The 26,296-nt window shown below is 39.8% G+C and overlaps 2 protein-coding genes across 7 annotated transcripts in view; one reads left to right on the top strand and one right to left on the bottom strand.

The window, feature by feature from the left end:
• Positions 1-11,686, bottom strand: part of POLR3A (RNA polymerase III subunit A) — a 36,967-nt gene extending 25,281 nt beyond the window's left edge. For 2 of the 3 annotated variants that reach the window (XM_079313287.1, XM_079313288.1), the window contains exons 1-14: positions 11,463-11,602; positions 10,467-10,602; positions 9,804-9,941; positions 9,134-9,305; positions 7,769-7,923; positions 6,594-6,833; positions 5,506-5,668; positions 5,170-5,306; positions 4,532-4,635; positions 3,707-3,848; positions 3,065-3,205; positions 2,075-2,144; positions 1,270-1,397; positions 747-885 (exon numbers count right to left, since the gene is read on the bottom strand). In XM_079313287.1, coding sequence (XP_079169413.1) covers positions 747-885; positions 1,270-1,397; positions 2,075-2,144; positions 3,065-3,205; positions 3,707-3,848; positions 4,532-4,635; positions 5,170-5,306; positions 5,506-5,668; positions 6,594-6,833; positions 7,769-7,923; positions 9,134-9,305; positions 9,804-9,941; positions 10,467-10,602; positions 11,463-11,506 — 1,909 coding nt within the window. In that variant the 5' untranslated portion in view covers positions 11,507-11,602. Of the gene's footprint in view, positions 1-746; positions 886-1,269; positions 1,398-2,074; positions 2,145-3,064; positions 3,206-3,706; positions 3,849-4,531; positions 4,636-5,169; positions 5,307-5,505; positions 5,669-6,593; positions 6,834-7,768; positions 7,924-9,133; positions 9,306-9,803; positions 9,942-10,466; positions 10,603-11,462 lie in introns of all 3 variants that reach the window. The other variant, XM_079313289.1, reaches the window with a different exon arrangement.
• A 449-nt stretch (positions 11,687-12,135) lies between these two features.
• Positions 12,136-18,785, top strand: RPS24 (ribosomal protein S24). Of its 4 annotated transcripts, XM_079313285.1 has the most exons (7): positions 12,268-12,273; positions 13,485-13,551; positions 14,102-14,311; positions 14,777-14,887; positions 15,768-15,784; positions 17,810-17,845; positions 18,673-18,785. In XM_079313285.1, coding segments are annotated over exons 1-5 (396 nt in total). In that variant the 5' UTR covers positions 12,268-12,271; the 3' UTR covers positions 15,774-15,784; positions 17,810-17,845; positions 18,673-18,785. The 4 variants fall into 4 exon arrangements, with proteins under 4 accessions (XP_079169410.1, XP_079169411.1, XP_079169412.1 ...); XM_079313286.1 differs by lacking the exon at positions 15,768-15,784; XM_079313284.1 differs by lacking the exons at positions 12,268-12,273; positions 15,768-15,784; positions 17,810-17,845; positions 18,673-18,785 and adding exons at positions 12,136-12,226; positions 15,006-15,062 and having other exon boundaries at positions 13,486-13,551.
• The last annotated feature ends 7,511 nt before the right edge of the window (positions 18,786-26,296 follow it).

Raw genomic sequence — 26,296 nt, 5'->3', positions numbered from 1 at the left:
CTGAAAAATTCCACCATATTTACAACCAATGTCATAGCACAGAGTGTTCATCTACAGAAATCACTCAGTCATCTGTAGAGAGGACTTGAGTGCTAACTGGGAAATTCTTTCTTAAGGCAACATTGCATGACAGAGTTAGTGTAAATCAAAGGTTCCTCAACTTACACTTGTGAGCAGCAAGGAACCAGCCTAATCCTGCTTCCTCGAGTCCTTTCAAATAGTCACCACAGGAATTAATTAATTAAGAAATTAAATTAACTCTAAGCAAAGTCTTGCTCATCTCCTACAGCCTTTTCAACCATGGCGCTTTGCATTCCAACTGCCACTGATTGGCATCTTCCATCTTCCTTAATGGTACAGCATGGATGGCTTCACATCCTAGGGATTTATCCTCCCTGGATAATCTAACTATTTTCAGTGTTTGACTTCTAATCCCTGCATTACTGACCTCCATCACGAGACTGAATTTTTCCATTTGCTCTCTGAACAACCACCTCCTAAGCTTTGCTTTCCTCTCTCTCACCTTCAGACACTAAGTTAGCATCGTGACAATCATCATACAAAAGACATTTTAGTTTAAGAAAACATATTTAGCATGACTTCAATTCTCAAGAAAAATGGCAAGATTTGATTTTCCATTTCAAGAGCACTTATGTAAAGTACTGCTTCAAAGCCTACAGTAAACTCAATCATTTCTATGTTTTCTTTGAAGACTTCCTAAACATAGCTTGGGAAGCGTCACTCACAAGAATCGTTGTAACACAGGTCCTCCCCTTTGCCACAATACTGTTTGCCCTTTGTTCGTAGGTTGGCTTTTACAGGACAATCATCACTGGGTTTGAGAATGAGGCTGAAAACCTGTTTTCCTGTCCAGAGTGTTACAGGCTAAGAAAAACACAAGGAGAAGAATAAAGATTAGAAGTTTATGCTACAACTACAGAAAAGAGCAAGCAAGAATTTAATTATAAAATTGGCTTATATACAGAATAGGTTTACAGAGAATCATACTTGTAGAAATTAATAGTAGCATTCCTTTGAAAAATATTCCTCTTACTGCCATGTTCCCCCTTCAGACTAGAAAAGCAAAAAAACCTCAAAGATGCTGCTGTCATTTAATTTCTCAAAGAGATTGCAACATTCATAATTACTTCTTTATAAAGTAGCTTTGATTTAAAACTTAAGGAGTTTAAAGATTCGTGTAACATCACCATGGGTCAAAAACACACATAGAGAAAGTCTTAGTAACATGAAAAGAATAGTTTGACACACCTTCAGAATTGCTGGGGGTGGAAGACGAACTTTGATCTTTTCATCCTTGCCTACCAGGATAGAAGCAATAATTTGACAGGCTTTGGCTCGATCAAAAAAGGTATCTTTCAATGTAAGAAGATAGGCACCTGGAATGAAAAAAGTATTATGACAGACTGAATTTAGATTCAATTTAAAAGCAATTGCATACTCAGTGTCAATTATTTCATTCTAATACTAATCAGCTACTTACTATGCAAAACACAATGGTTTAGACAGCTTTAGCTGCAAATCCTTTCCAGAATTATTTTTAATTGCTCCAACTAAATGTCTAAAAATTAGGAACAGTCTATTTCTATAACCTACTCTCTTGCTCTCAGACTTTATTTTATAAGTGAAATAAGCCTTAGGATTTATTTTTGTACACTTTCTTCCTTATGTTCATTGAACATTTCCCAAAGAATTAAAGACATTTAAGGTACATACTGTAGGCTAGAGCTAATGTTTATTGAGTGAAATCAACTCCTCTACCATAATCATAAGCACTTTACACTGTCTACTGAATGCAGACAAAGATCTCAAACACTCTTTTGCAGAAAAACACACTCAAAAGTAGTACTAACTGCAGCTACAAAGGTAGAGAGCATCAGAAATTACTCTGAGGGCATCATTATATTTCAGGAAAGCAACAGCCTCTTTTAATAAGGTCACTTTGACTTGTCAAAGGAGAAAGTTTTTAATTAATATAGAAAAACTCTGAAAAAGGGAAGTGATTCTGAAGGAACAACTGGTAGATCACACAGCTGTGAAATAAGCTTATACATACCTGTGAGGAAATCTTGAATAGCAGCAATAAGAGGTTCTCCATTTCTTGGTGTTACCAAGTTTGCTTTAGTCTGCATGACACAAAAAGATATTATGCATTTGAAGACACTGATATTCCATTTGCTATTCAAAATGGAACCTACCATTTAAGACATTTATTTTATGGTGAAATGGTCAAAGCTTATTCTAAACTGAATTACAGCTTTTTTCAAATAGATGGAAAAAATAAGCCTGAAGTTTCAGTTCACTTCACTCCATGCACATCTATCAACAGCTAAGGAACAGACTGAGAAAAATTACTGGAAATTACATATTCTGTTTCCAAAGCAGAAGTGGCAAACAACTTGATGTGTTTTGGTATAACAGGGAAGGGAAGACAAGCAAGCTTTGACAACAGGAGAAAGGACAGGAGATGCTATATTCACTACAGGAGTCTACTGAAATACTGCAAGTTGTGTGGTCCCTTCTGATGGGAATTGGCAAACCCTCAGCTTGCTGCAACTGACTCAAACCACAGATCACCATCAGACCTGTATTTATCTACCTTCTCCCTTTTGACCATGCCCTATGAGCTACTCTCTCCTGCCTTCTCTGGGAAGCTGCTTTCTCCAGTACAAGCCCAGTATCACTGCCTCATTTCTAGCTGGTCCGTCTATCTGCAATTCCCAGGCTGTCAGACCAGAAGGAAATGATGGCTCTGCTGCTAACAGAGCCACCCTAGCCTGGCAGCACTCTCTAAAGACAGTCAGGCAGAACATATTGATGACATCTATAGCATTTTCCCCAGATGTTAAACCTAAGGCTATTAAATTACCAGGGTGTAACAGTCCTAATTTATTCTGAAGTCCTTTTTGCAGGGTTTTCAGGCAGCTTCAAAGTTGTAAATTACCCAATAATCTCGAGAGTATTTCACATTTCATGTTAAGAACTAAAGGGCTCAGTCCATCTGTCACCAGCAAAATCCCAACATGAGCATTTTATATCTACCCACCCCCATTAAAACAAGTGCTTCTGCTTTTGCTTCTTCTGTCTGAGGAAGGTGAAGGTTCATCTCATCTCCGTCAAAGTCTGCATTGTATGGTGTACAGACACATTCATTGAACCTGAATGTCCTATGAGGTTTCACCCTAGCCTGTAAAAAAAAAAAAAAAAGAAAAAAAAAGATGCACACACAGTTGGGCATAGCTAAAGAAAAACCAGTCCTTTCTTGCAGATGTTATCATTATATTACAGATGAGATAAAACTCCTGATTATAGGATTTAACTCAACCACAAATTGTCAGAAATTTTACTCACATGATATTACAGAATTGTGGCTAATAATTTTCATTACAATTTCTAAAAAAGCACAGAAGACAACATGCTTTGTAGAGATTACATCAACTCCACAAAATTGAAATGCTCACACAAGAAGAGATAGCGAGATCAATTATGGCTCTTGGCAGAAGTGTGCTTACAGCATCCTGCCTGGATACACAACAATTCCCAGGCACAACTGCACTGCATTCATCCCTGCTCCACACACTGTTCCAGCAGGAGCTGGTTATTTTTGCTTGTGTGATACAGAAGCAAGCAATAAAGGTCAAGTGCCTAACATTCCAGACTGCACTGCCTGCAGCCTGTGTGCACTCACAATGTGAGCCATGATGCTCAGCTTGTGCAGAGAAGGCTGCCGGTTGAACAGGACGATGTCACCATCTATCAGGTGCCTCTCCACAATATCACCAAACTTCAGCTCCTGGGCCATCTTCTCTCGGTTCCCGTATTTCAAAAATCTTCATGGGAAGAGATAATAATGCAGTCACAAGATACACAAACAGCAGACAGAAACATAACTAAAAATTAATTCTGTGTTTATAACGCAAACTTTTCCATTAAATGGTCGAGTATTTGTATTACAATAACTAGAAAATGAAACTGGTGTGGACTGAATATCAGTGGCAATCAATGTATTTTGACATTAGTCAACAAAGCTTCAGTGACTGGAACGTTAACTAAGAAAAAATTCTATTTGTAAATAAACAGGATTTATTTCAGTTGTGTCAGAACACAGGAAGTTTCACTCATGCATTACCCCTTCTTCCTACCCACAAACTGACTGTGGATTAGCTCTCACATGAAAACAGCCAGTATGACTTGCCCAAAACCACCTGTTTTCACTTTTGTCTGTACTACACCCTCTATCTCAACTAAGACAGACCTGGTCATAAAAGAATATAAATCTAATTGTAGTTCAACATCATTAGTATGTACACTTTAGTTTAAATGCAAGAGACTACTTAAAAAAATTGTACACTAAACCTGAGAACATAAAGACAATTTTTTTTTTCTACTGCCCTTTATGAAAGATTCTAAAAACAAATTTTAATCCCTGCAGACATCACTGCCTTCACACAGCAACAAAGACAAGTTTGAGAGGAGAAATAAAAAATTGAATTGCTACAGACAAGCATGATACCTTTTCATCTGGGTGTGCCTTTGCTGTATGAAGTTTGCTCCGGGATGAACATCAGGACCATTACAGACAAGTTTCCTCATAAAATTAATATTTGCTTTGTTCACCTGTTGCACAAAGACTTCAATCAGAAACAAACAGAAGATGTTTCAGAATGGTTTTTTTTTTTACTGGTAGCTTTTGAGTTCTCAAATCTTAGGCTCAACTGACAATTCCCCCCCCCCCCCAGCCTTAGTGCTGAGGGGAACTTGCAGAAAGGAGTAGAGGAGAAAAACATCAGCCTATCGTTGAGCAGAATATCTGAGGGAAATTGAATGAAAAATCTGGGAGGGAAACGTAGAAATAAAAATACCCAACCACTCCTTCATTCAGATCTATGAATGAGTCAAAAAAATATGAAGCAAAACTCTTAGTTCTAGAGATGTCACTCTTTATACCACATCTAGTCAGCATTTGCCTATATCCAGTACTACATATCTTTATTTGCCAGCAGCAAAAGAACTGGCAAAGCATCACTGAATGGCATTTCAAACATAAGGCAATATATTTACTCCCTTTTAGAGTAAATAAAGAAACAAAACTGAGGTATGGCTGGGAAAAAAAAAATTATATAAAAACTTTTTGAGTCCTACGCTACTTACCTTTTCAGGAAAGGTCAGTATTTTAGCAACATGAACAGGCACTGCTACTTCATCTATTCTTAAGTTAGGATCAGGTGAAATGACTGTTCTGCCAGAAAAATCCACTCTCTTTCCAGACAGATTGCCTCTAAACCGACCTAACAAAACAAAACAGTTAAAACTCTTTAAATAAAATTAGTTTTCAATATGTTATATGTTAAGATAGCACATTAGAACATCTTTTCAGGTACAGCACTGAAGTGCAACACAACAGTAGCAGAAACACACTTGGCAATAGCAAAGATTTGTGGTTCAATTGTAAAAAAAAAAACAATTAAAGCAATGTTTTAGACAAACCTTGCTTTCCCTTTAGTCTCTGAACAAAACCTCTGGTCCATTTTTTAGGTGCCATGTTGAGGGGTATTCCAGAGAGCTCACTATTAATGTAGAGGGCACACTGCAGTTGGAGAAAATCCCAGTCTTCCATAATCATCTGTGTTTTGGCTCCTGATATCCTATGCTAAACAAAATAGTCATCCAATTCAGAAAATAAATAACAATACATATTAAACCAGCTGAGAATTTTTGTCATGAGTACAACTCTTCCTTTGCAAATAATATCATGAAGCTTCCATTGATTGCAATGAAAAAGGGAAAATAACTGTAACAGGATGCGTATTTCTATAGCATAAGGCCCATCACAAGGGAACCCAGCAAAAAAAAAAAAAATCTAATATGGGCTTTGAACAAGTGCTCACACAATTAGGTATTTGTTTAAATTACATTTTTTCCCAGTCCACTTAAGCTTATATAACTTAACAGACAGAAAAATCAGTAGTTAATAATTTTTCTATCATGGAAGACTTACTACTCAATTCATTTTGTCTGCCGAACAAAGGAGGTTTGGAAAAGTGTGAAAAGTATTATTCTCATAAGAAATGCTCTTCTAAACAAATTACAAAACATCAAATCATCTTTTAGTCTCAATTTCATGACTATGCTAAATGAAACCTGATTTCTCAAACAGATGGTAGAAAAAATAAAGCACAAAGATGTAACAAAAGAGGAAGGTCCATAAGAAAAAAAAAAAAAAAAAAAACTAACACAAGTCAATAGGTGTAATATTTTCATTCCAAGTGACTACTCAAAAAGTGTGTCAGTCACAGGAAAGGAGAAGAAGAAAAATTAGGAAAAAGAGTTAACAGACCAGAGCTGAAATGGAAAAACATTTCCCACAAGAACCCCAGGAGACCTTCAGCAGGTCTTACACTGCAAGCAGCCAGTCAGCCAGTCTGATCTGAAGGGAGCTTCTCCTATCTTTCAGTAAAATGCCCAATGAGAGAGAAATACAGCACCAGACTGTAAGCACTAAACCCACTTGTGATATTCAATTCTACAAAAATCCTTCTGAAGACAACATTGTCAGAGTAGGAAGATTGACTCACCTTTTTTATTACATCATTGAGGAAAATGATCTCTGTCAGTTTCATTGTCAAATCATCCTCATTGGTGCCAGACTTCAAATCACTCACAACAGAGGGTCTGATACACAGTGGAGGCACTAGGAGTCGTGTGAGGATCAAATCTGAAGGTTTACCTGCTTGTGGGTTCATTAGCAGTAGAGGGATGTCTTCTGCTGGGATTCTTTTGAAGAGGTTCAATACTACCAAAGGATTCAAGTTTTCCTACAAAATCCATTGGGAAAATGGGACAAGAAGCAATCATGTCAAGTTTCAATACTTCCCTCCTCCCCTTATTTTACTAATGCTCAGAAACAGCCTTTTTCAAGGGCAAATAGAGAACTATTTATGCAAACAAACCTATGTTTTGGTTGATTTATTCTGAACCAAAACTTTTAGCATCTCAGATGTTAACTTGCTATGTATTCTTTCCTTCCATTTTTTACCTATACATGAGTGTTTACTTATTGTGTTGCTCTCTTGTCTCAAGAGTTAATGGCAAATATTTCATCAATAGACAAAGCAACTTAATTAACATTATATAAGAAACAGTACATTATATTCATTTTATTAGTAAAAGATCAGATGATCACAGCACTTCCTAGATATTTTTCAAAACTTGATTTCTCTCATCTAGGTGCAGCTACTGCTGTATGCACTACATTTCCCATCCAAGTATGTACCTGGAGATCTTTCCAGCTTGCAAAGAGCAGAAGGAAAAAAACTACATACAATGAAAAGCTAATAAAATAAAAAGTTACTGAATCAAGCCTCCTCCTTCCTTCTCAACACTAAGAACTTCTGAAGAAAAAAATGTGTATATTGGAACTAATAACAGAGTTACAGTGAATCTATATATACATGCAAACTTTACATAGTTTTCTTTTGTGTTTCTTCTTCCTTATCTAGTCTATACAAGCATAACATACCAAGAACATCCCTTTCTTTACAGGCAGGTAAAGGCACATCAGAACATGCAAAAAACCTAAATTTCTCATTTAACAAAGTCAACATTATTGCACTGGATACAAATACTTTTCACCTATCTTCTGATGACAAAATTCTTGACTACCACAAGACTTTAGCTGATACATGGCAAACCTTTAAGGAGTTTTATTTCATGCAAAAAAACTAGCAAAAAAACTTAGATTGTAATTCACCTGAGCTCTTCCCAGTAAGGGTTCTACTTCTTTGTTATATTCAATGGCAGTTTCAAAGGACTGGAGAAAAGTAGATACTACTGGATCTACGACTTTCTTATTTGTCTTGTACTTCTCATGTATTATTTTCAACAAACCACACTTCTTCACAGTTCCTGCAAGGAATTAAATATGGATTATCTTGGGATTTTATTGCAAAATAACAAAAACACCAAACAAAACAAAACACCACCAAAACCTAAGTTACAGTTCCAAAACAAGCTAAACGTTCAATAAATACCCAACAAAATGAAACTTCATCAGATTTATTAACCAGTTTCCTGAATTCACCCAACAACAAAAAGACAACCAAATTATACTTTTTTATATGGATGGCTTGGTGTATCTACATGATGGTGCAGCCTCTGAGGCTGAAAGTAGGTGGTTTAGCCCACACTTTAATTCAGCTTCACCTTATTCACAGCAAATATTTCTAAAGCAGAAGTTCCTGCACTAACAACAGGACGAAGGCCATTTATGCATCATACCAGTATCTTCTGAAGTAATTTTGGAAGTGAATTATCAGAAAAGTCTGATAAATATTTTCATGTCATGCAGCTAATATTATTCACAAAACTTACACAGACCACTCCAAATGCTCGCTTTTTTTACTGAAATTATTTTACTGAAATAAATTTTTTTACAGATTCTGACCCATCATGTAACTTCCCTAAATGCCTACTGTTTATGCCCCCTATGTGAGATAGGGCACTTATGATAGAGAAGCTCTCCTTTTATTTAGGTGTTGACCATTTCAACAAAGAACCCACAATCTTCATGAGTGAAAATTAACATTCTACTACTAATCTGTTATACTCCAAGTCTTTGAACAGCAGTAACATGTGATCAGTGTAGATGAAAAAAAACCAAGATATATTTTGAAAACCAGATATGAACTCCTACAAAAATACTCTGCCCTGAGGAAGAAATAATCTTAAGCAACATAATTTAATACAAAGATGAAAAATGATGCTCACTCAAAATTACAAAAGCTATCAATGCTTTCACGTGACTGTATTGATCACTGCCAATAGCTCTAAATATTTTTAACACGTTAAGAGGGTTTTTTGGTCATTATTCAAGCATCAAATATTGCTTGAAATAAGAAATAATACAAGCAACTAGGAAAATGTCTAGATCCACACAAATGAGATATGAACAAGCATGTGTCTGGCCCTAAAATGCAATTGCCTGGTTCTTAATGAAGGCCAAAGAGAATTAGCTGTGCAATGAATGAGCATATTCACGATTTGGATCCTGTCACAGCCATCAAGGTGAAAACCATCAGAGCAGACAATTTCACAAACTGCTCCTGTCAATACTCACCATTAAAGGCCCCACAGTAAGGACAAGTGTTTTTCTTCCGGCACTTCTCAGACACTTTCTTTTTCAGCCCTCTCTTCTGAAGATATGTAAGGCCTGGTCGTTTCAGGTAATCTAAAAACTGCTTTCTTTCTTCCACTGACAGCATGATGCGGCAACAGGTTTTGCAGATCATCTTAAATGTAAACATGCATAAACACAGTTGTTTGAGAGACACATTCAAAGATGTAACCTCTTGAACTACAGCTTAAGTTCCTCAACACACTGCATTTTTATGAATGAGATACTGCTCTCTTAATTGAAAGACCAAATTGGAACACACATTAAAAAGCACATGAGAGAAAGAAAATACTGTCAGGGAGGTAAATCTTTAGCTAAGCTCTGCAGGGCATTGAAAATCATACAAAGCAAGCAGAGCTTTGATTTCCTGGGATGCTGTAAAAGGCAAATTATCCTGCATATACTTAATTCAAACTGCAGAAAAATATTAGCTTAAATTTATCAATCTGAGATGACACAGAACGCCACTAAGACTGGTTTTTAAATACATGTTTTCAGCAAAAAAAAAAAAATTTACATAAAGACAAATTAATAATGCAACCTTATTTTTGCCTTCTTAATTACTTTCAAGCATCATCTTTGCTGAAAATTTTCTTTTTTAGATCACATTTACCTGTAAGATGCCTATCACAGCTTTGAAGTACCCAACATGAAAACACGGCAGCTCTAAGTCAATGTATCCATAATGCCCTAAACAATCAGCCAGACTTTTCCCACAGGTTTCACAGGGACGGTCTTTTTCACTGGTTCCCTTTGGGAGAAAGAAAACACATATGTAGAGAAAAAGTAACTTAGCTGTAATTGATGGGATAGATACAAAATACAACAGTTCATAAGCTAGTCAGGAATGCTAGTAGTAGAGCCACTCCTTTTCCCTAGCATCAGAAGCATCTCAATTCCATTACAGTCACTCTGACCCTTAATAAAAATGTTTTTTTACACACAGCCCCTGCTGACACCAATGAACTGGACTCACACAGCTCCTGCAAGTGAACTGCAGCCCATGTATCTACATTGCAGCATTTTGATGACGTCTCTGGGCATCCCAGCAGTTTGGCAGAAAAGTAACTTTCTTCCTGCCCCAAGAGAATACATTGCTGCCTTCCAAAAGCATGAAAAAAGTATCCGACACTGCAGCTAGTAGTCTATGAACTTCAAGCAAAGACTCATCTAAACTTACTTTGGACAAACAGTAAGTTTCAGTGACCCCAACTGTTTTTTAACCACTTCAGCAATTGCCCAGAAAAAGTTTGGAAAACAAAATGAAGGTTCTCACCATGCGATGGTCCAGCACTCCATACTGCAGTGGAGAGTGATGGTTGTCCTGACTATACAAATTTTTGCTGACCACTTGGATGTGAGCTTGCTGACGCATCTCTTCTGGAGATTTCATACCAAAACAGATGTGGCTTCTAGAACAGGAAATTTCAGATATATGCATGGGCATATATGGCAAAACCACTTATAATGACAAGCATATCTACATACAAGTATCACAAAACCAATTAGGTTGAAAACGACCCACTGAATCACTGATCACTGAACCCAACCTACAACTGAACACCACCGTGTCAATTAGACCATGGCATTGAGTGCCACATCCAGCCTTTTCTTAAACACCTCCATGAACGGTGACTCCACCATCCCCTCCCTAGGCAGACCATTCAATGCCTAACCACTCTTCCTTTGAAGAAATTCTCCCTGACGTCCAATCCAAACCTTCCCTAGTAAACAACTTAAGGCTGTGGTCTCTCACCCTATCACTGGCTGCCTGGGAGGAGAAACCAATTCCCAGCTGGTTACCCTCTCCTCTCAGGTGGGTGCAGATTGGCAAGGTTTTCCCTGAGCCTCCTTTCTCCAAGCTGAACACCCCTGCTCCCTCGAGCTTGTGTTCCAGACCCTCCACCAGCTTCGCTGTCCTCCTCAGAACCCCAAAGTACTCGAAAACAATGCAAAACTGGCTAGGTTGATTCACAACATTGTTGAAACAGGGTCTTTTCAGAGAACTACAAAAAAATAAAGCTGCTTTATGATGAGTTGGTCGGAGGGATTTATGGACTTTCCTGGGCACCCGCAGGGCTGGACACCGGCACAGCCACCCGTGCGGGAGAGCGCAGCCTGTGCCAGCGCTGCCAGGCGCGGAGCGGCCGTGCCGGGAGCACACCGCGGCCCTGCACGCCAACACTCTCCCTGCTCCGGCTACAGCGGCTCTGCCCCGCGCAGCTCTGCTGCTCCCCGCCTCAGCCCGCGGGCACCGCACGGCCCCACTCACATTTTCTTGGCCACATCCGTCTCCCTGAACTGCTCCTTCACCATCGCGGCGGCGGCGGCGGGGCCCGCTAGGCTGCACGCGGGGCTGGGCCGGGCCGGGCCGGGCGGGGCGGTCAGCGCGGCCTCCGCCGGCAGCGCCCCCTACCGGCACCCCGGGCTGTCCCCGCTGAGGGAGCCCCGCAGCCGCTCTGGCACACACCCAGTCCCCGTGGGCGGTCAGGGCACGGCAAGGAAATGGCTTCTCATGGGCCGGTGGAATTTCCTGGGCATCGCCCGCCCATCGCCTCTTGGCCTGTTACCGGCACCAGGGAGCTGAGCCCGGCTCCGCTCTCTGACACCCCTCCCCGTCTATGCACGTGGGTGGGGTCCCCCCTCAGCCGTCTCCTCTCCGGGCTAAAGAGATTTAAACTCCCTGAGCGCTAAGAAACTCCTCAGCCAGGGTTGCGCCGCCACGTGCGGTCCGTGGCTCTGCGTGTCCCCAGCAGCGGGACCCCCGGGGCACACGGCGGGCTGAGCTCGGCCGAGGTGGCCGCACGGCGCTCACGGGGCTCAGCCGCCCCGCCGCGGGACACGGAGCTGCCTCCGCCTGGCTCCCATCAGGCACGCAAGAGCCACGCCTGCCGCTGCTTCCCGCCGGCTCTAGAAAGGACAGCCCCACGCACAACTCCGCCCCTTCAGGAAGGACCCCGCGCCGCCTTATGATTGGCCGCGGGGTGGCGCCGATCCTTTTCTCTTCCGGTCGCAGGAGCTGCTGCCGCCGCCATGGTGAGTGCCCGGCCCGGGCCCCGCCATCCGCCCCGCGCCGCCGCCATCCGCGCCCCGCCGCGCCCCCGCACCGCCGCGGCCTGTCCGCCCGGCCCGTCTGCACCCGCCCGCGGCGGTATGGCGGCCACCCAGCCCGGGGTGCTGCGGTCCGTACCCGCTGGTAGCAGCGCGCTGCGAGCTGATGGCCGCGCCGTGTCCGCGCCCGGTCAGAGCAGCCCCGGGCCCTGATAGTGCAACACCAGTGTGCTGCTGCTCTGTGGTGCTGGGGGGGTTGTTGGGGGGTTACACCCGCGTTTATCGCGGCTGCTCCGGTCTGAAAGCCTTGTGGAAATAGCGGCATGCAGGATTTTCAGAGAAATTTGCACGTTGTGTTAGGTAGAGCATGGCCAGCAGCTCGAGAGAGCTGATCGGCTCTTTTTCTCAGCCCTGGTGTGGCTGTACCTGGAGCGTAGTGTCCAGTTTTGGGTTCCTCAGTCCAGGACAGACATTGAGCTCCAGGAGGGTTCCAGTGAGGATGACTGCGGGACAGGAGCATTTCTCTTACGAGGAAAAGCTGAGACAGTCGAACGTTTTCACGTCAAGAAAGGATGACAGTAAGGCGACCTTGTCAGTGTCTATGGGTATTTAAAGGGAGGTGGATGGAGCCAGGCTCTGCTTGGTGGTACCAGGCATTAGTAGTCGAGGCAAGGGCAGAAACTGATGCACAGGAGATTCTACCTGAACATTAAAAGAGCTTTAGTGTTCCAGTGCATGGTCACTCACTCTCTTCTGTGTGCTCACTTGCACTTTACCTCCAGCTCACTGCTGGAGGTCAGGTTCTAACGCATGAAGTACCCTGCTAAGTGTGTAGTTTACTGAAATAGCTTGGTGGGCTTTTGTGGAGCCATTGACCTGTTTTTCATTTCAACAAGGACCATTCAGGAATCCTGGGTCCTCCCTTGTCTTTAGGGGTGGGAAGCGGTGGTAACATTTGGGCTTAGAAGGGAACTTCTGTTGTATTGTTACAGTGCTTGGGATTGAGATCCGTGTCTTTTGCTAAAAGCTGCTTCAGCTTTTCATGGGACAGTTGCAAAGGTGTAGATGTTGCTAGAAATCTGGGGATGAATTTGTCAGTTTTTCACTGTATTACCTAAAGATGTTATGAGCTCACTGGTAGTATCTGAGGCTCCTGCCTATTGAGGTACTGTGCATTATTTATGTATGTGTTAAGTTTCTGTTGCATTTGTAGCTATTGTTTTATTTTTTGTTTTTTCTTGCAGAATGACACAGTGACTATCAGAACCAGGAAGTTCATGACCAACAGACTTCTGCAGCGCAAGCAGATGGTAAAAGACTACAGATGATTGCCTTTATTTGTTTGGTGGTTCTGAGCTAGAATAAAGTTTAGCCACTATTAATATGGGGCCCTTAAAATCTCCAGGGTTCTTAGATTAAGAATTGTAAGAGCCTATGGGTTTAAATATGTTGATGTATGCTCAAGGTAAATCTTGATGGTGCAATTTTACCAGCTTGAGACTTGATGTTGAGGAAAATTTCTGCACCAAAAGGGTTATTAAGCATTGGAATAGGCTGCTCTGGGAAGTTGTTAAGTCATCCTCCCTAGGGTTGGTGTAGCACTTGAGAACATGACTTAGTGCCTTTGAGACGCTTGACAGGATTTGATTTACTATTGGATTAAATGATTTTAAAGGTATTTTTGAGTCTAGATGACTTAGTGAAGCAAGAAACTTTGGAATGCTTTTGTATCAAATGAATAATAGTTTCTGCTGCTAAAGTGAGTTAGTGTAAGTGTTGAGCTATGGTGGGACTGTAGCACCTTGTGGGGCTGTATACTGGATATTGACCTTTTATCAACTCATTAATTGTCTTTTTTAGGTAATTGATGTTCTTCATCCTGGGAAGGCCACAGTCCCCAAAACAGAAATCAGGGAAAAGCTGGCAAAAATGTACAAGACAACCCCTGATGTAATTTTCGTCTTTGGCTTCAGAACTCACTTTGGTGGTGGCAAGACAACCGGTTTTGGCATGATCTATGATTCCCTGGACTATGCAAAGAAAAATGAACCAAAGCACAGGCTTGCCAGGGTATGTTGTTTTCTGGTATCCTGAAAGCCGGATAAGTTAGAAGCGTTCAGTTACTCAGGATTTGGGTGTGAAAAAACTCAAGTTTTGTGACGGGACAGTTGTATGGGAACTCATAAAATAGCAAATGTTAGCTAACTTCTGCATTTGCAAAACAGGCTAAGTGTAGTTTTTATTCTATATTACAAGGGGGTTTGGAAGGCAAAACTGATAATAGGAGATGTGTTTAGCAGTAACTTTTATTAAAACACTAATAGAGGTCTGAAATAAGCATGAGAAATGGAGCTGATCCATGTGCTATTTCAATGCTTGTTATGTGTTAAATCATTCATTAGTTAATGATCTTGCTATTTAGTTAGTACTTCAAATTTAAACTGTATTTGAGCATTTGAAAAATCGTTGAGCTTAAATTCAAGAGCTGTTAGTGGAGAAACAATGTTAAAAGCAACTTTCAACTGTTTTTAATAGCACGGCTTGTATGAAAAGAAAAAGACTTCCAGGAAGCAGCGAAAAGAGCGTAAGAACAGAATGAAGAAAGTCAGGGGCACAGCCAAGGCAAATGTTGGTGCTGGCAAGAAGGTAGGATGAGAATATCTTTTAAGCTAGAGTGAGTGTGTGGCTTTGAAATGTTGATTAGGAGTTCAACAGAATAACATTGTTTTTCTTCCATTTTTTCACCTGTTCTACCGGATAACAGAAGGTAAATTGTGTGTTGTATAGCTTGTCATCAGCTCAGTAGCTTAGTTTTGCTCCTCACTGCTGCCAGCCTAGCTGACATGACATGAAACAATGCTTCTTAAATTACTGTTTCCTATGTCACTTGAACTTCATAAATCTAACAGTACTGCTCTAATCACATAACTCAGTCTCGCAATACACACATTAGATAATGTTAACACTTGTCACTCAGGCTGCCTAAAACCCTAATAATTACTCCACCAAGTTACTGTTGGTATGGTGTTACTTATCCAGGTAAGTTTGGTAAGGATGTGAGCTGTAGGAAGTGAGCACTGTGCGTAAATAGAAATAAGGTAGAATGCCTTGGGGTTTGAGGGACTGATGCCCACAGTAGTGCACTCTTTCTCTGGTCAGGCTGGAATGCTGCAGTCCTCCTAGGCTGTGGCTAGGACCTGATACAGGCAGATTGGAGGGAGGCAGATTCCATTTTCATGGAACAGAACCAGAGCTGAGGAACAGATTGGGTGGGAAGCCGGTCACTTTGCTTCTCAGTGTTCCATCTTCTGATAAATACTGAATAAGATGTGCAGGCTAGTGTTTTTTTTTTGTTTGTTTTTTTGGTTTTTTTGTTTTTTTTGGTTTTTTTCAGATATTTTAACAGGGGGAGGGAGGGTAATTGGTTTTAATATTTAGTTCTGTAGCTGTGAAAATACCTTGATATCTTGAACTTTAGTAATCTTCACTTTTGCTTTTTTCCTACTTTCTTGGAACTCTCCATCAGAAATGAAGTATCTGCAGGTACTGGAAATGAGCATGGATTTGGTGCTTGAATTATGCATCACTGAAATGTGTCTATCATTTTAATTGAAGCACTGTACTGCCTTGTATGCATGCTTAATTTAAACTTTAGTTCTGTTATGTGAGGATTCACTTAATTACATAATGCATTTTATTCATGTGGCGTGGAAGTAAAATTTGGCTAGTAGCAAACAAGACTTTTTGAAACCAGTGAATCAACTTTAAAATAATTCCCAGTGAGAAGAAATCCAAGAAACCCAGTGTTGTTGACTTGAGGCATTGGTTCAGTCACCACAGGATCTGATTCAAAGTAGTACAGTGTGATTGCATGTGTAACTTGACCATTGTGTGAAATTAGTGGTGTACATGAAATCTATGTCACATCACACTTGGTGCATTTTAGACAGTGCTTGGAAGTTCTCAGCATTGAAGTGTATTTAACTATTGCTCTGCAATACTCCAAGTTAGGATACAAATTACAATGAAATTGGAAATCTCAGTGCAATTAGATACTGTAGTTAGTGTGGAAGTGAAGTTCTTGTCCCTGGATAGAAAGGGACTGGTGTTACCGACAGTTACTAGATCAGGGAACTGCTCTATTAGAAAACGTTGGGAGCCTTCTTCCTTTGTGCTTTAATGCACAATCATGAAGTCCTCCAGTGGTTTATGGCACAAAATTAGCTTTTGATATAGTAGTAATACCTAATGTACACAGTTCTGTCAATGGCAAAGGAGCAATTTTGTGTCGCACCAATCCTGGTAGTGTGGAGGAACTTCTTCCTTTCAAGACTTCTGCACCTGGAGGTGGTGTGGAGTGCAAATGGCAAGTGATCAAATGACTCACTTGAATTGTTAGTGGTGTCCAGTTCATAAAGCCTATCAGCAGTTCAGAAATTGAAGGCAAGGATCCTGCCCTGCGGTAATTATGTAGGAGATGTGATTTCTGTATCAAGTCCTTGTCAAACTAACGTGCAGTCTTAGTTGTAGGTGAACTGTGTTTTTGGTTAGAGATATTTTGATGTTCTTTAAAATGATCCTTCATTTGATAACTATGCATGGGTTAGATGTGACTTGTTTACCAGATATTAATCTTTGTTGTTGTCGCTTAAGATTAATTATTTTGTGCATTTCCTGAACAACTTACTTGTCAACAATTTTGTGCTGCATTATAGAAAAACATTTGTGAAATACACTAAGCTTTGCCTTCAGAAATGCATGTTCAAAGATCATGTCGTATGGTTCATCATCCTTATCACAACTATGTGGAGGAATTTTTAATAGGACCCCTGGAATACGTTTCTGAGTCCACCTACAGAATCTGTGAGAATTATTTTATCTTGTGTGTCAGTAGTTGATTCTGAGAAATGTTTAGGCAAGTGTTTATTTTTCTAATAGTTACATATGACATAGTCATGAAAAACTCAGACACAATTATGCTGATGTCTTGTTTAGTTTTCTTTGATGCTTCCTTTCACTTCTTACTCCTTTAGAATTCCCATTCTGTTTCTCCCTGCTGTTCCAAGACAAGTATTTTAAAGTGGTTTTTTAATATATTTTGTGGCTCTAGAGTTTGCTGAGCCTCCTAACATTTGCAACAAGTGTATGTGGATGTGCCTCACCTGGTCGCTGCATTCAAAATAGTGATGCTGAAATGCAAAAAAAAACCCACCCTCCTTTTTAATGTCACAACTGTAGCTGTGACAGCCTTTGACAGGTGAGGCTGTCAAACAGAAGTGTGCATGGATAAGCACTTTGAAGCCATTGTAGCCTGTAGGTCTAATTGAACATGCAGTTAGTTGCATTCTGAGCATTAGTCAAGCTCTAAATAGCTGTTGAATTTAAGGAAGTGAGTAAAATCTAAGTCTTCAGTCTCTGCAGTAGTCAAAATTTCAAGGATTTGCTATCACATTTCAGTATGGGTAATTGAAAGAACTTCGTGTGTCACTAAAATCCCTCAAAGCTCAATTTTCTACAGGAGTAGAATTTAGATAAAATCCTTACTAATTGATGCTTTCTCTTTTTCAGTAAATGAACATTCTTCAGGTGGAAAATGGAAAACAGGTATGCCTTCAAAATGCTTTCTAAGGGCAGGCATTCAGCACTGCAGTCTTTGTGAGTTATTCAAACACTGATAATTGTGCAGATGTAGAACCCATTGCAAGAGTTTAAGAACATTTACAAATCACGTTAGCACATACTACTGAGTTGATAGCTTATGTGACTTTTGACTGGCATGAAATACCTGATTAGTATAAAGACTGAAATAATACATCAGGTATTTCAGCCTTACTGTTACTCAAGTTGCTGATTTAGTCTTAGTGTAAACAAGGCTTATATTCTTCATTTTAGATATGCTAAAGAGGGGATAGACATTTGAGTTTGACTGTCTAAAATAGATTCAAGTAGCACGATACCTATTTTTGGAATGGATATATGTTGTTTTCTTACAGATACTCATTTTGTAAAATACTTACACAGGATACTCTTACAGACAAGTCAGACTGCTATATTTTAATATCTTTGCTGCAGAAACCTAAGTGCTGTGGTCAATAACTGCTCCAGAAAAAAGTCTGGTTTTATTACAAATGGTCTGAGAGACTCAGTTGGAAGGAACTAAAACTGTCTGGGAGCTGATACAGTGAGTTTAATGTCTTAAACAGAAAGCTGTCAAAGCAGTTGTAGCTTCTTGATCTCTTCTATTGAATTGCTGTAATTTAGGCTCTTTTATTGCCATGGCAGTACTGGGAAATTTTGAACTTTGTGCTCTTATAAGATGATCAGTGTGGTTCACCTGACTTGTTTGGGAAACAGCTTTTCAGGCTTTATAAAACTACAACTGTAAAAATTGTTTTAATTGTGTATCAGTGGTGTGTTTTTTTCTTTTACAGGCAGCATCATTCTATGAAGAAGTATAGAATGAATTGCTCAGGAGAGCAGAAGCTGCTCATCTGACTTTAACATCAAATAAATCTTGTCAGTAAAATACTGGTTTGCCTTTTAATTTTGATTTAAGAGCTACCCTTTTGTAAAGTTTGAGAAATTCAGTATAGGTGTACTGAATTTTTTCACTGGATTAAAATCTTTTAATAACTAACCAATTCTTGTTTTGAGTATCAATTTGAAGTGATCCACAGCTTCCTACAGGTAGTAGTAGGAGCTAATTCCAAGCAGGCAGTGTTGGAGGTAGGCATGCCTTTGTTCAAACTGTGGTTTGGAAAGTCCTTTTGTTTGGCTGCCTGTTCTATATAGACCTGTAGAACACAGTGGAAGGTAGAACAAAACATGCAGACAGAGACCCTCAAAGCTGCCTACTTCCACAGTTAAGATTTTCACTAATGAAGGCATTAATTAGGAATGATTTATCTTTTGTTCCTGAGTTGTCAGGATGAGCTTTTAGGCACACCTCTGATTTTTCACCTGCTGGTGTTAAAGGAGCCATTTAAGATAGAGGTGTGGGCAGTCAAAGTGATTTCAGGAGTATGGAAAGCAGAAATTCTGTACTTGAAGTAAGGCTCTGACTTTTTTACCCAAGTGCAGTATTTTTGAATTGCATTACCTTTTTACTGGGCATCACATTGTAAGACAGGTAAACTTTTAGTGTCTGGGGAGAAAACCAGCACTACTACAGCTAAAAGTTGTTCAAAGGTTCAAAAGGGGATGTTTTACAAGAGCTGCTAAGTATAGATGAAGCACTTAATGCCTCTTGTAGTACATTCAGTCCAAGTCTTGAACTAGTGGGGTTGCTGCTGTGTTCAGCAGCGTCACACTGTTAGCTGTACAGCTCATGGCTGCAGTGCTGCAGTAAACCCTTCCCGTATATAATGTTCAGCGTGAAAGGAGAGAGCAGTGATGCTGTTTAGTGTAATTGAACAATCACTAGGGGGTGGTGTGAACGCAGCAATACAAATACAAGGAAGACATGCAGCAATTTTTCATAGAATAGGCTGCAAGGAGGCCAAATTGTCCCCTGCCAAAGAGGTCAATTTCTTTGAAAACACCCATTAAAAATAGTTGTGTGAAGGAGCCAAGACTTGAAGTGATAGCTTGTTTCACTCTTGGTTTGAATTCAGTGGAAACCATCTGTTTCAGAGAAGACCATAGAGTTACTGTTTTGCAAATGTACACTACTTGAGTGCTGTAGAATGCTGGCACAAATTCTAGTTGCACTTTTCAGAAGCCTCCTTATTACCTTAGTTCTGTGCAATCATGGAAGGATCTATAAGTGCTCACATAAAGGTATATGGCATGGAGTGCCATGTGTAGGATTGATGTTTCAAGTTTAGATAGTAAACAGTACTCAGTACTGCTCCAGGAGTGTCTGCCTCTAGGAGAAGAAATTATTTTTTGGAATTGGAGTATTGAATGTTTCCTTCTTCAGCTTTATAATGTCTTAGATTTTATTTAGTACAGACTTGTTTATGTGGGTAGTACTGTAACTCTGCAAAGCACATGGATTGAAATAGTTACAGCTTGATATTATATTTTGGTATTTGATGCCCCATTTTGATTGAACATTGACAACCAAAAACATGCAGTGAATCCATAGAGCAACTTACTCTTGTTGCATGGTTAGATTATAACCTCATATCCTTAAGCTGTTCTCTGCTCTTGCAATGTGAGGCAATAAGCACAAAAATTAGGGAAGGGGTCAAAATGACATGGTTCTAGAATTGCCTCATCAAATCACATCAGGCTGTTGGAGTTTTTCCCTATTCTGTAACATTTGTGTTGACCAGGCTGTCGCCTTTTCTCCTATGATTCTACCTGGAAAATGTCAGACTACTGAAGAGCTGTCACTGTTTGGAGTTTGACACAGGTCTTCCTGTGAGGTTTGCTCTGCCAGTGTTTTGCCTCTGCACTCCAGTCTAAGCGAGGTGTAGCAGGTGTTCTGTAATTCAGAGGTTTAATGCACGAGTCGTGCTGTGAACACTCTAGGTTAATCCCCTTTCCTGTGGGAGGTAAAACAATTAAGTAGAACAGGAGTCTTCACTTTTTTCCCTACTGTGTGCTGAAGGAACCCTTTTATTTCCTGCTGGTCTTGGCACATCCCATCATTTAGAGGTAGTAGTTTTGTCACTGTAGCCTGCTTGGCCTGGCCCTCATATTTCAGTAGCTCAAGAATTTCATATATTTAACAGCAGTCTGGAAATGAGATTAGAAGATGAAGGAATTTTGGAGAACAATTCATAAATTAACCTGGTGGTGAGCAATCTCAAATTTATGTATGTGGAAAGACTTGTATTAATCACCATTTCCAGTGGCTAGGGCTTGTTGGATTTGCAATCACAGAAAATATTGGTGTTTTCCTATAGGAAGGACTCAAAGTTGTATAGCAGGCCTAGTAAGAGCAGTGATGCAGAGTCTGGTGGGAGGAGCAGAAATTACTGTCCTGGCTGCACAGAAAAAGAGGGCTTTGATAAAGATGGTAAAATTTGGCACCACCTGGGTACAATGAGGTGATTTTGTCTAGGGACCAGCTTGTAACAAGTTTGAGAACTGATATTGAGGGGAGGAAATGAAGCTGATACCAGTGGCTTGAAATAAACAAAGTACACTATGCTTTCAGAAGACTGCAGTACCAACAACTGAATGGGCAATGTGGGTTCTTCTCTTGGCAGACAATGTGTCATTTAAGTACTCAAATATGCATATGCAGCTCACTATCAAATCTGTTTGCAGCAGGCAGAAGAAATTAACTTACTCAGATTATTCTGGTCAGTTCCTATAAAAAAAGCGTTTTAATGCCATTGGGTTCTTACCAATGAGGAAATAGAACATGGTCCAGTAGCAGCAGTTGATATTAGATTAATACAGTAAGTTTGAAATTCCTGTTGTGAATGCTTCCTGCTCATGTGCTTCTATTTGAGCAAAACAAGATCTCATTAACTTTTTTGTGTATGGGTATTTTGATACTGCTAAGAGATGAAATAAGAATAGTTAATTATTTTTGCTATGAACACTGGCAAAATTTCATCTGAGCAGGTGAATTTTCAAATATAGGTGGCAATTTTTTTTTTTTTTTATCAATATTCCGAACAGAATAGCAGTAAGATTAAATTGTTTCTATTAATGTGTTTGTTGTAATGCACCTAAGATGTGAAAGGGAAAAGTTTAAGAAAACTTCTACAAATCAGTGTCAGGAGCATGCACATCCAAGTACATTCATGAACACCTTCATTATAAAGAGATTAAATGGAAACTTGGGTTTGTTGCTAACATTTTTGAATTCTAGTTATGTCTTTAAAAAATTCCCTGTGGAGTTTTGTCCACATCTTGAATTCCCTGTTTCCTCTTAATTTATTCCTCTGTAAGGGCTGTGGCTAATGAGACAGCTGCAGAAGTGGCTGTAAGACATCCCATGTGCTAAGAGGTAACTGATTTCCAAGGCTGGCCATTGGCAGCCAGTCCTTCTGACAAAGCTCCATCTTCTCTCTGTGGCTGCTGCTCAAACACAGAGATCTTGGGTCAAGTCAAGGAATGTGCTGGGGCAGAGGAGTCAGAGCACCTCTGCCTTCTCTTAACATAGGAGATGTTGCACAGCCAGCAAAAACCATGAGTGCAATGCTTCACTGGGGTGGATGATAGCAGTTTGTACTTGTGTTCATTGGGTTAAAATACAGCTGTTATTTAATGAAGCTGGCCAGGCTGCACACTGACCCCCATTAGGAGAAACATGCTTCGCTGCCTTTCATGATGATCTGATTTGATTGTACTGGAGCTGCTACCCTGCTATCATTTTCTGTCAATTTTTGCTAGCCTGTTTGTTAAGCCAGGCATCATTTGTGTTGATTTGATAACAGGTTTCAATCACTGATAATAAAACTTTTCTGTGACAGATGACCTCAGATCCATATCTCCTGCATAGTGTTGGCTGCAAGTAGAAAATTGGGACTGACACTTTGCTTTTTCAGGGTTTTCTGTCTGATTTAACAGCCAATGTAAAAATAACAATCAAAACAGCTTAATATTTTTAAATTAGAAGAGTGGAAACAGCTGAATTTTTAAAATGTTGGTCAATAGTTCTTGTATAGCTTGTTTCTCTGTTCTCTTCATAGTGTGATGAGTCCTGCCATAGACAAGAGGTGAAATGAAGGGCTTTTTTATTTTTTTTTTGGTTTTTTTTGGCAAGTAGACAGATGTAAGAAAACATGAAAACTGGGAAATTTCATGTTTTAAGTATTTATTTTAATTGATCAATTCTGGTTATTTTAGAGAGGTTGATTTAGGCCCTACTTCAGGGCTTTACAAAAGGAAAAAATAATGTAAGGACCTAGGAGTGGGAGAAACTGCTTCCTTTTCACACACTAGTATTAACTCTTCAAAAACATAAAAGTTAATTAAACTCAGAATATATTCTTTCTAGCATTGAACTGCATAGTGCTTGTAAAAACAAGCACTGAAGGACTGTACTCATGCATAAACCACAGAAAACAGGGTGAAATTTAATTGTCCAGAGACTAAGAAATGCTGAAAAATAAACACCTGTCATTAAACACTAAGTGCAATATGCATCCTTTTTTTCCCATTTTTATTAAACACAGAAATCTTCATGCATGCTAATGTCTGTTAATTGCCTTTTGTGAGTCTCACTTGTGCTTTTGAAAAAAATAAATTTCCCCTCAGTGTGGTGAATTATTGTTTTAAAACACTTTATTTTGGTTCAGCAGTGTTTTGGCTCCTGGCAATACTTTGTTGGTGTGAAGTGTCTGATGACCTTAGTGTAGGACTAAAGAACACTTTTACAGAAGCTTTAACATGGGTGCTGCGCAGACAGACCTTGGGGAGCCTCCTTATAAAATCCTGTTCTGCTGAAGACAAGTGAGGTGCTCCTGTGGTCCTGACAGGATGTCATTGGATGATCTGACAATTCCCTGGACAATGCCCTTCATACCTGCTTTAAGGTCAGCCCTGACTCAGATCATTGGGCAAGATGATAATTGTAATTCCCTTCCAACTGAAATAGTCTATGCTATATATTTGTGCAGAAGTGTATTTGCACTTAGGCCTTTAAAACAGTGAGGTTCTTAAAAAATAATACCCTCTTGCTTTATTCTTCTGTGCTTTGTGTGTGAAGTGGGAACACTGGAACATTCCAGATTTACTGTGTGGGGAATTAACTTTTGTCAGTGATGATAGATAAAGGTAATTTTGCACTGTTTTAGTCTCACAACTCAGCTGTTCCCTTATCTGGCTGCCTAACTAGGGGCATTCTTCTCTGAGGTTTCTAACTTGTATCTTGTGTTCATTAGCCAAGTTCATTGGCCCATAGCATAAACACCGTGTCCTTTAAACACTTTGTGTGATTACTGCTGGTTTGAATGTTTTAGAAGTGGCAGAAGCTAGTTACTTCTTCAGTCTTTGATCTTTTGCTGTCCCCTTAAAGACTCCTGAGGTTTCTTTAACCCACATGCCTGCTTAGCCAAGAGAATATCTTGTCTTTGTTCAAGCTGCCTGTTGCATATGGACCCTGTGGCTTTTTGTTTCTTTTATTTGTACTGCTTGCAGATGCTTTTTCTATCTTTACGTTCCCACAGACCGTGTAAGAATGATAATAATCACAAAGTTCACGTAAAGCAATTTATCAGTCTCTTTCCTAGTGGTTCATCAGTGCTCCATTGGGACCTCTGTGGATACAAATGCCAAAAATCCCAGCAGAAACCTGAGGTTGCTGTCTGCAGGGTCAAAGGAAGTTTGTAAAGCATTTTGTATTTGTGTTATGTGGATGAAAGGAGATAGACTTCCCAGGTATATCAAGATAGTGCACTTCAGTCCTACATTAACTGTATTATTTAGCAAAGATAACAAAATAATTTCTGTTGTAGTGAAGCTTCTCTTACTTGCCTGATCTTAGTTCTCCCAGCCTTTCTTCCTTTGCCTTTTTTTCAATTGTTTTAGCATCTAAATAGCTGTCTTGGGATATGAAGTGCAGGAGCATGTGCAAATTTTTTTTTTTATGGGGCTTGCTGAATAATCAAAATGTTTTTTATCTAGCCATTTTTAATCTATACAAACTTCAAGAGCAAATACCTTGCTTTTCAGTGAAGGCATGTACAAGAAAACATTCTAGATTCTGAAAGAGGTTGTGCAAAGTAATCCTTTAGCCAGCAGGGGACTGTAGAACCACGTATCACACAGCTGTGCAAAAATGTTCTGTCACAAAGGGTAGGGGAAAAACCCATGTACCAAACTATGTAGTCGAGATAGTCTCTTAAATGTGGTAAAATACTGAAAAGGGAGGGCTCTTTTCATTGTTTCTTTCTCATTAAGGAGTTTAATTTGCCTCAGGTTCCCCTTGTCGATGAAAATCTATGGGAATTTTGTTTACATTTTGAAGCACATTGCCAAGAACAGTACTTCATATGGTAAATATACTGAACCTTTTGGGGGAATGACAACACTGCAGAGATGGTGGCGCATTCCCTAAAGGAAAACATACTTCATTTGTAATGAACATTATGTCTGCAGAAACTAATGGCACAACCTCCTATTCAGCTTATGTAAAATAAAACAGGCCCATATGTTGCTGCTTTTAGGGTTTGGGTGTTTAAATTAAATGTTGTTTAATGAATATTCAAGTCCATTTGCTCAGAAGTTGTGCACAGCGTAGCATCTTTCTCCTCTGTCTTTGGTCTTACCTAGAGTATTAAACCATTACAAGAGGGTGCTAAAGCTGAGGCATCTGTTTCTAACTAAAACTTGGGTATATAAAACATCAGAGCAGATGAGAGGGTAAAAGAAAGACATACAGTAAGAGGATTATATTATTTTTGTTTTGTAATTAAGACTGAGAATGGTTTGATACACATGGCACCCTCTAGGAAATGGGAGCATTCGCTGTGCTATTACAGCAGCTGCAGTTTGGGTGTGTTATTGTGGCATATTCACTCCACTCCCACTTCCTACAGGAGTTCATTCAACTTCTGTACATGTGAGCAGATGCCTGAGCTGTGCTGGGATGCCTCAGCAAACTGCTTTCCAGGGACATTGGTGTCTCTGTGGGGCTTTATGGCTCTGGGTCCAGGGGTAGGCACATTGACTTGAGGCACTCCATAAAAGCTGGAGTTCCCCTACTGCACTGACAAGGTCTCACCTTTGATCATCTATTCCCAGCTCAAAGTCAAATAGAAATATTGGTAGTCTGGAAGAATTCCTCTGGAAGCCAGATCTGTCCTTTTGACTGCCCTGAAATACATCAGGCATTTATCATCAAAGGTGAGCAGTTACTTTGAGTTAGGGAAGGAACGATGGCTGTAAATGGGTGGTTGAATTCACTCTCATTGTGCATTTACTGGCTTCTATTTAATTGATTTTTTTAATTCATGAAGGCACTCCTGGATATCTTTAAATTAATATCTTTTCAGGAAAATTTCTCAATAAGAAAATGTGAAATAGATACTTAAATGTTTTCATGAACTTTATCTCTGAGTCCAGAAATTGACAGCGCTATCCTCTTTTTTTTAATGGCATGGAAAAAAATCTCATTAGAAGACAGCTGGAATGTAAACACAAATC

Source organism: Erithacus rubecula, assembly GCF_903797595.1.
Source record: "Erithacus rubecula genome assembly, chromosome: 9".
Classification (NCBI taxonomy): Eukaryota; Metazoa; Chordata; class Aves; order Passeriformes; family Muscicapidae; genus Erithacus; species Erithacus rubecula.
The sequence above is the reverse complement of the archived record's forward strand: the minus strand, read 5'-3'. Positions and strand labels throughout refer to the sequence as shown.

Coding starts and splice junctions, on each gene's coding strand:
- RPS24 (XM_079313284.1), top strand. Junction 14,312..14,776: donor CAAAGCACAGGCTTGCCAGG/GTATGTTGTTTT, acceptor TGTTTTTAATAG/CACGGCTTGTATGAAAAGAA. Junction 14,888..15,005: donor ATGTTGGTGCTGGCAAGAAG/GTAGGATGAGAA, acceptor ACCGGATAACAG/AAGGTAAATTGTGTGTTGTA.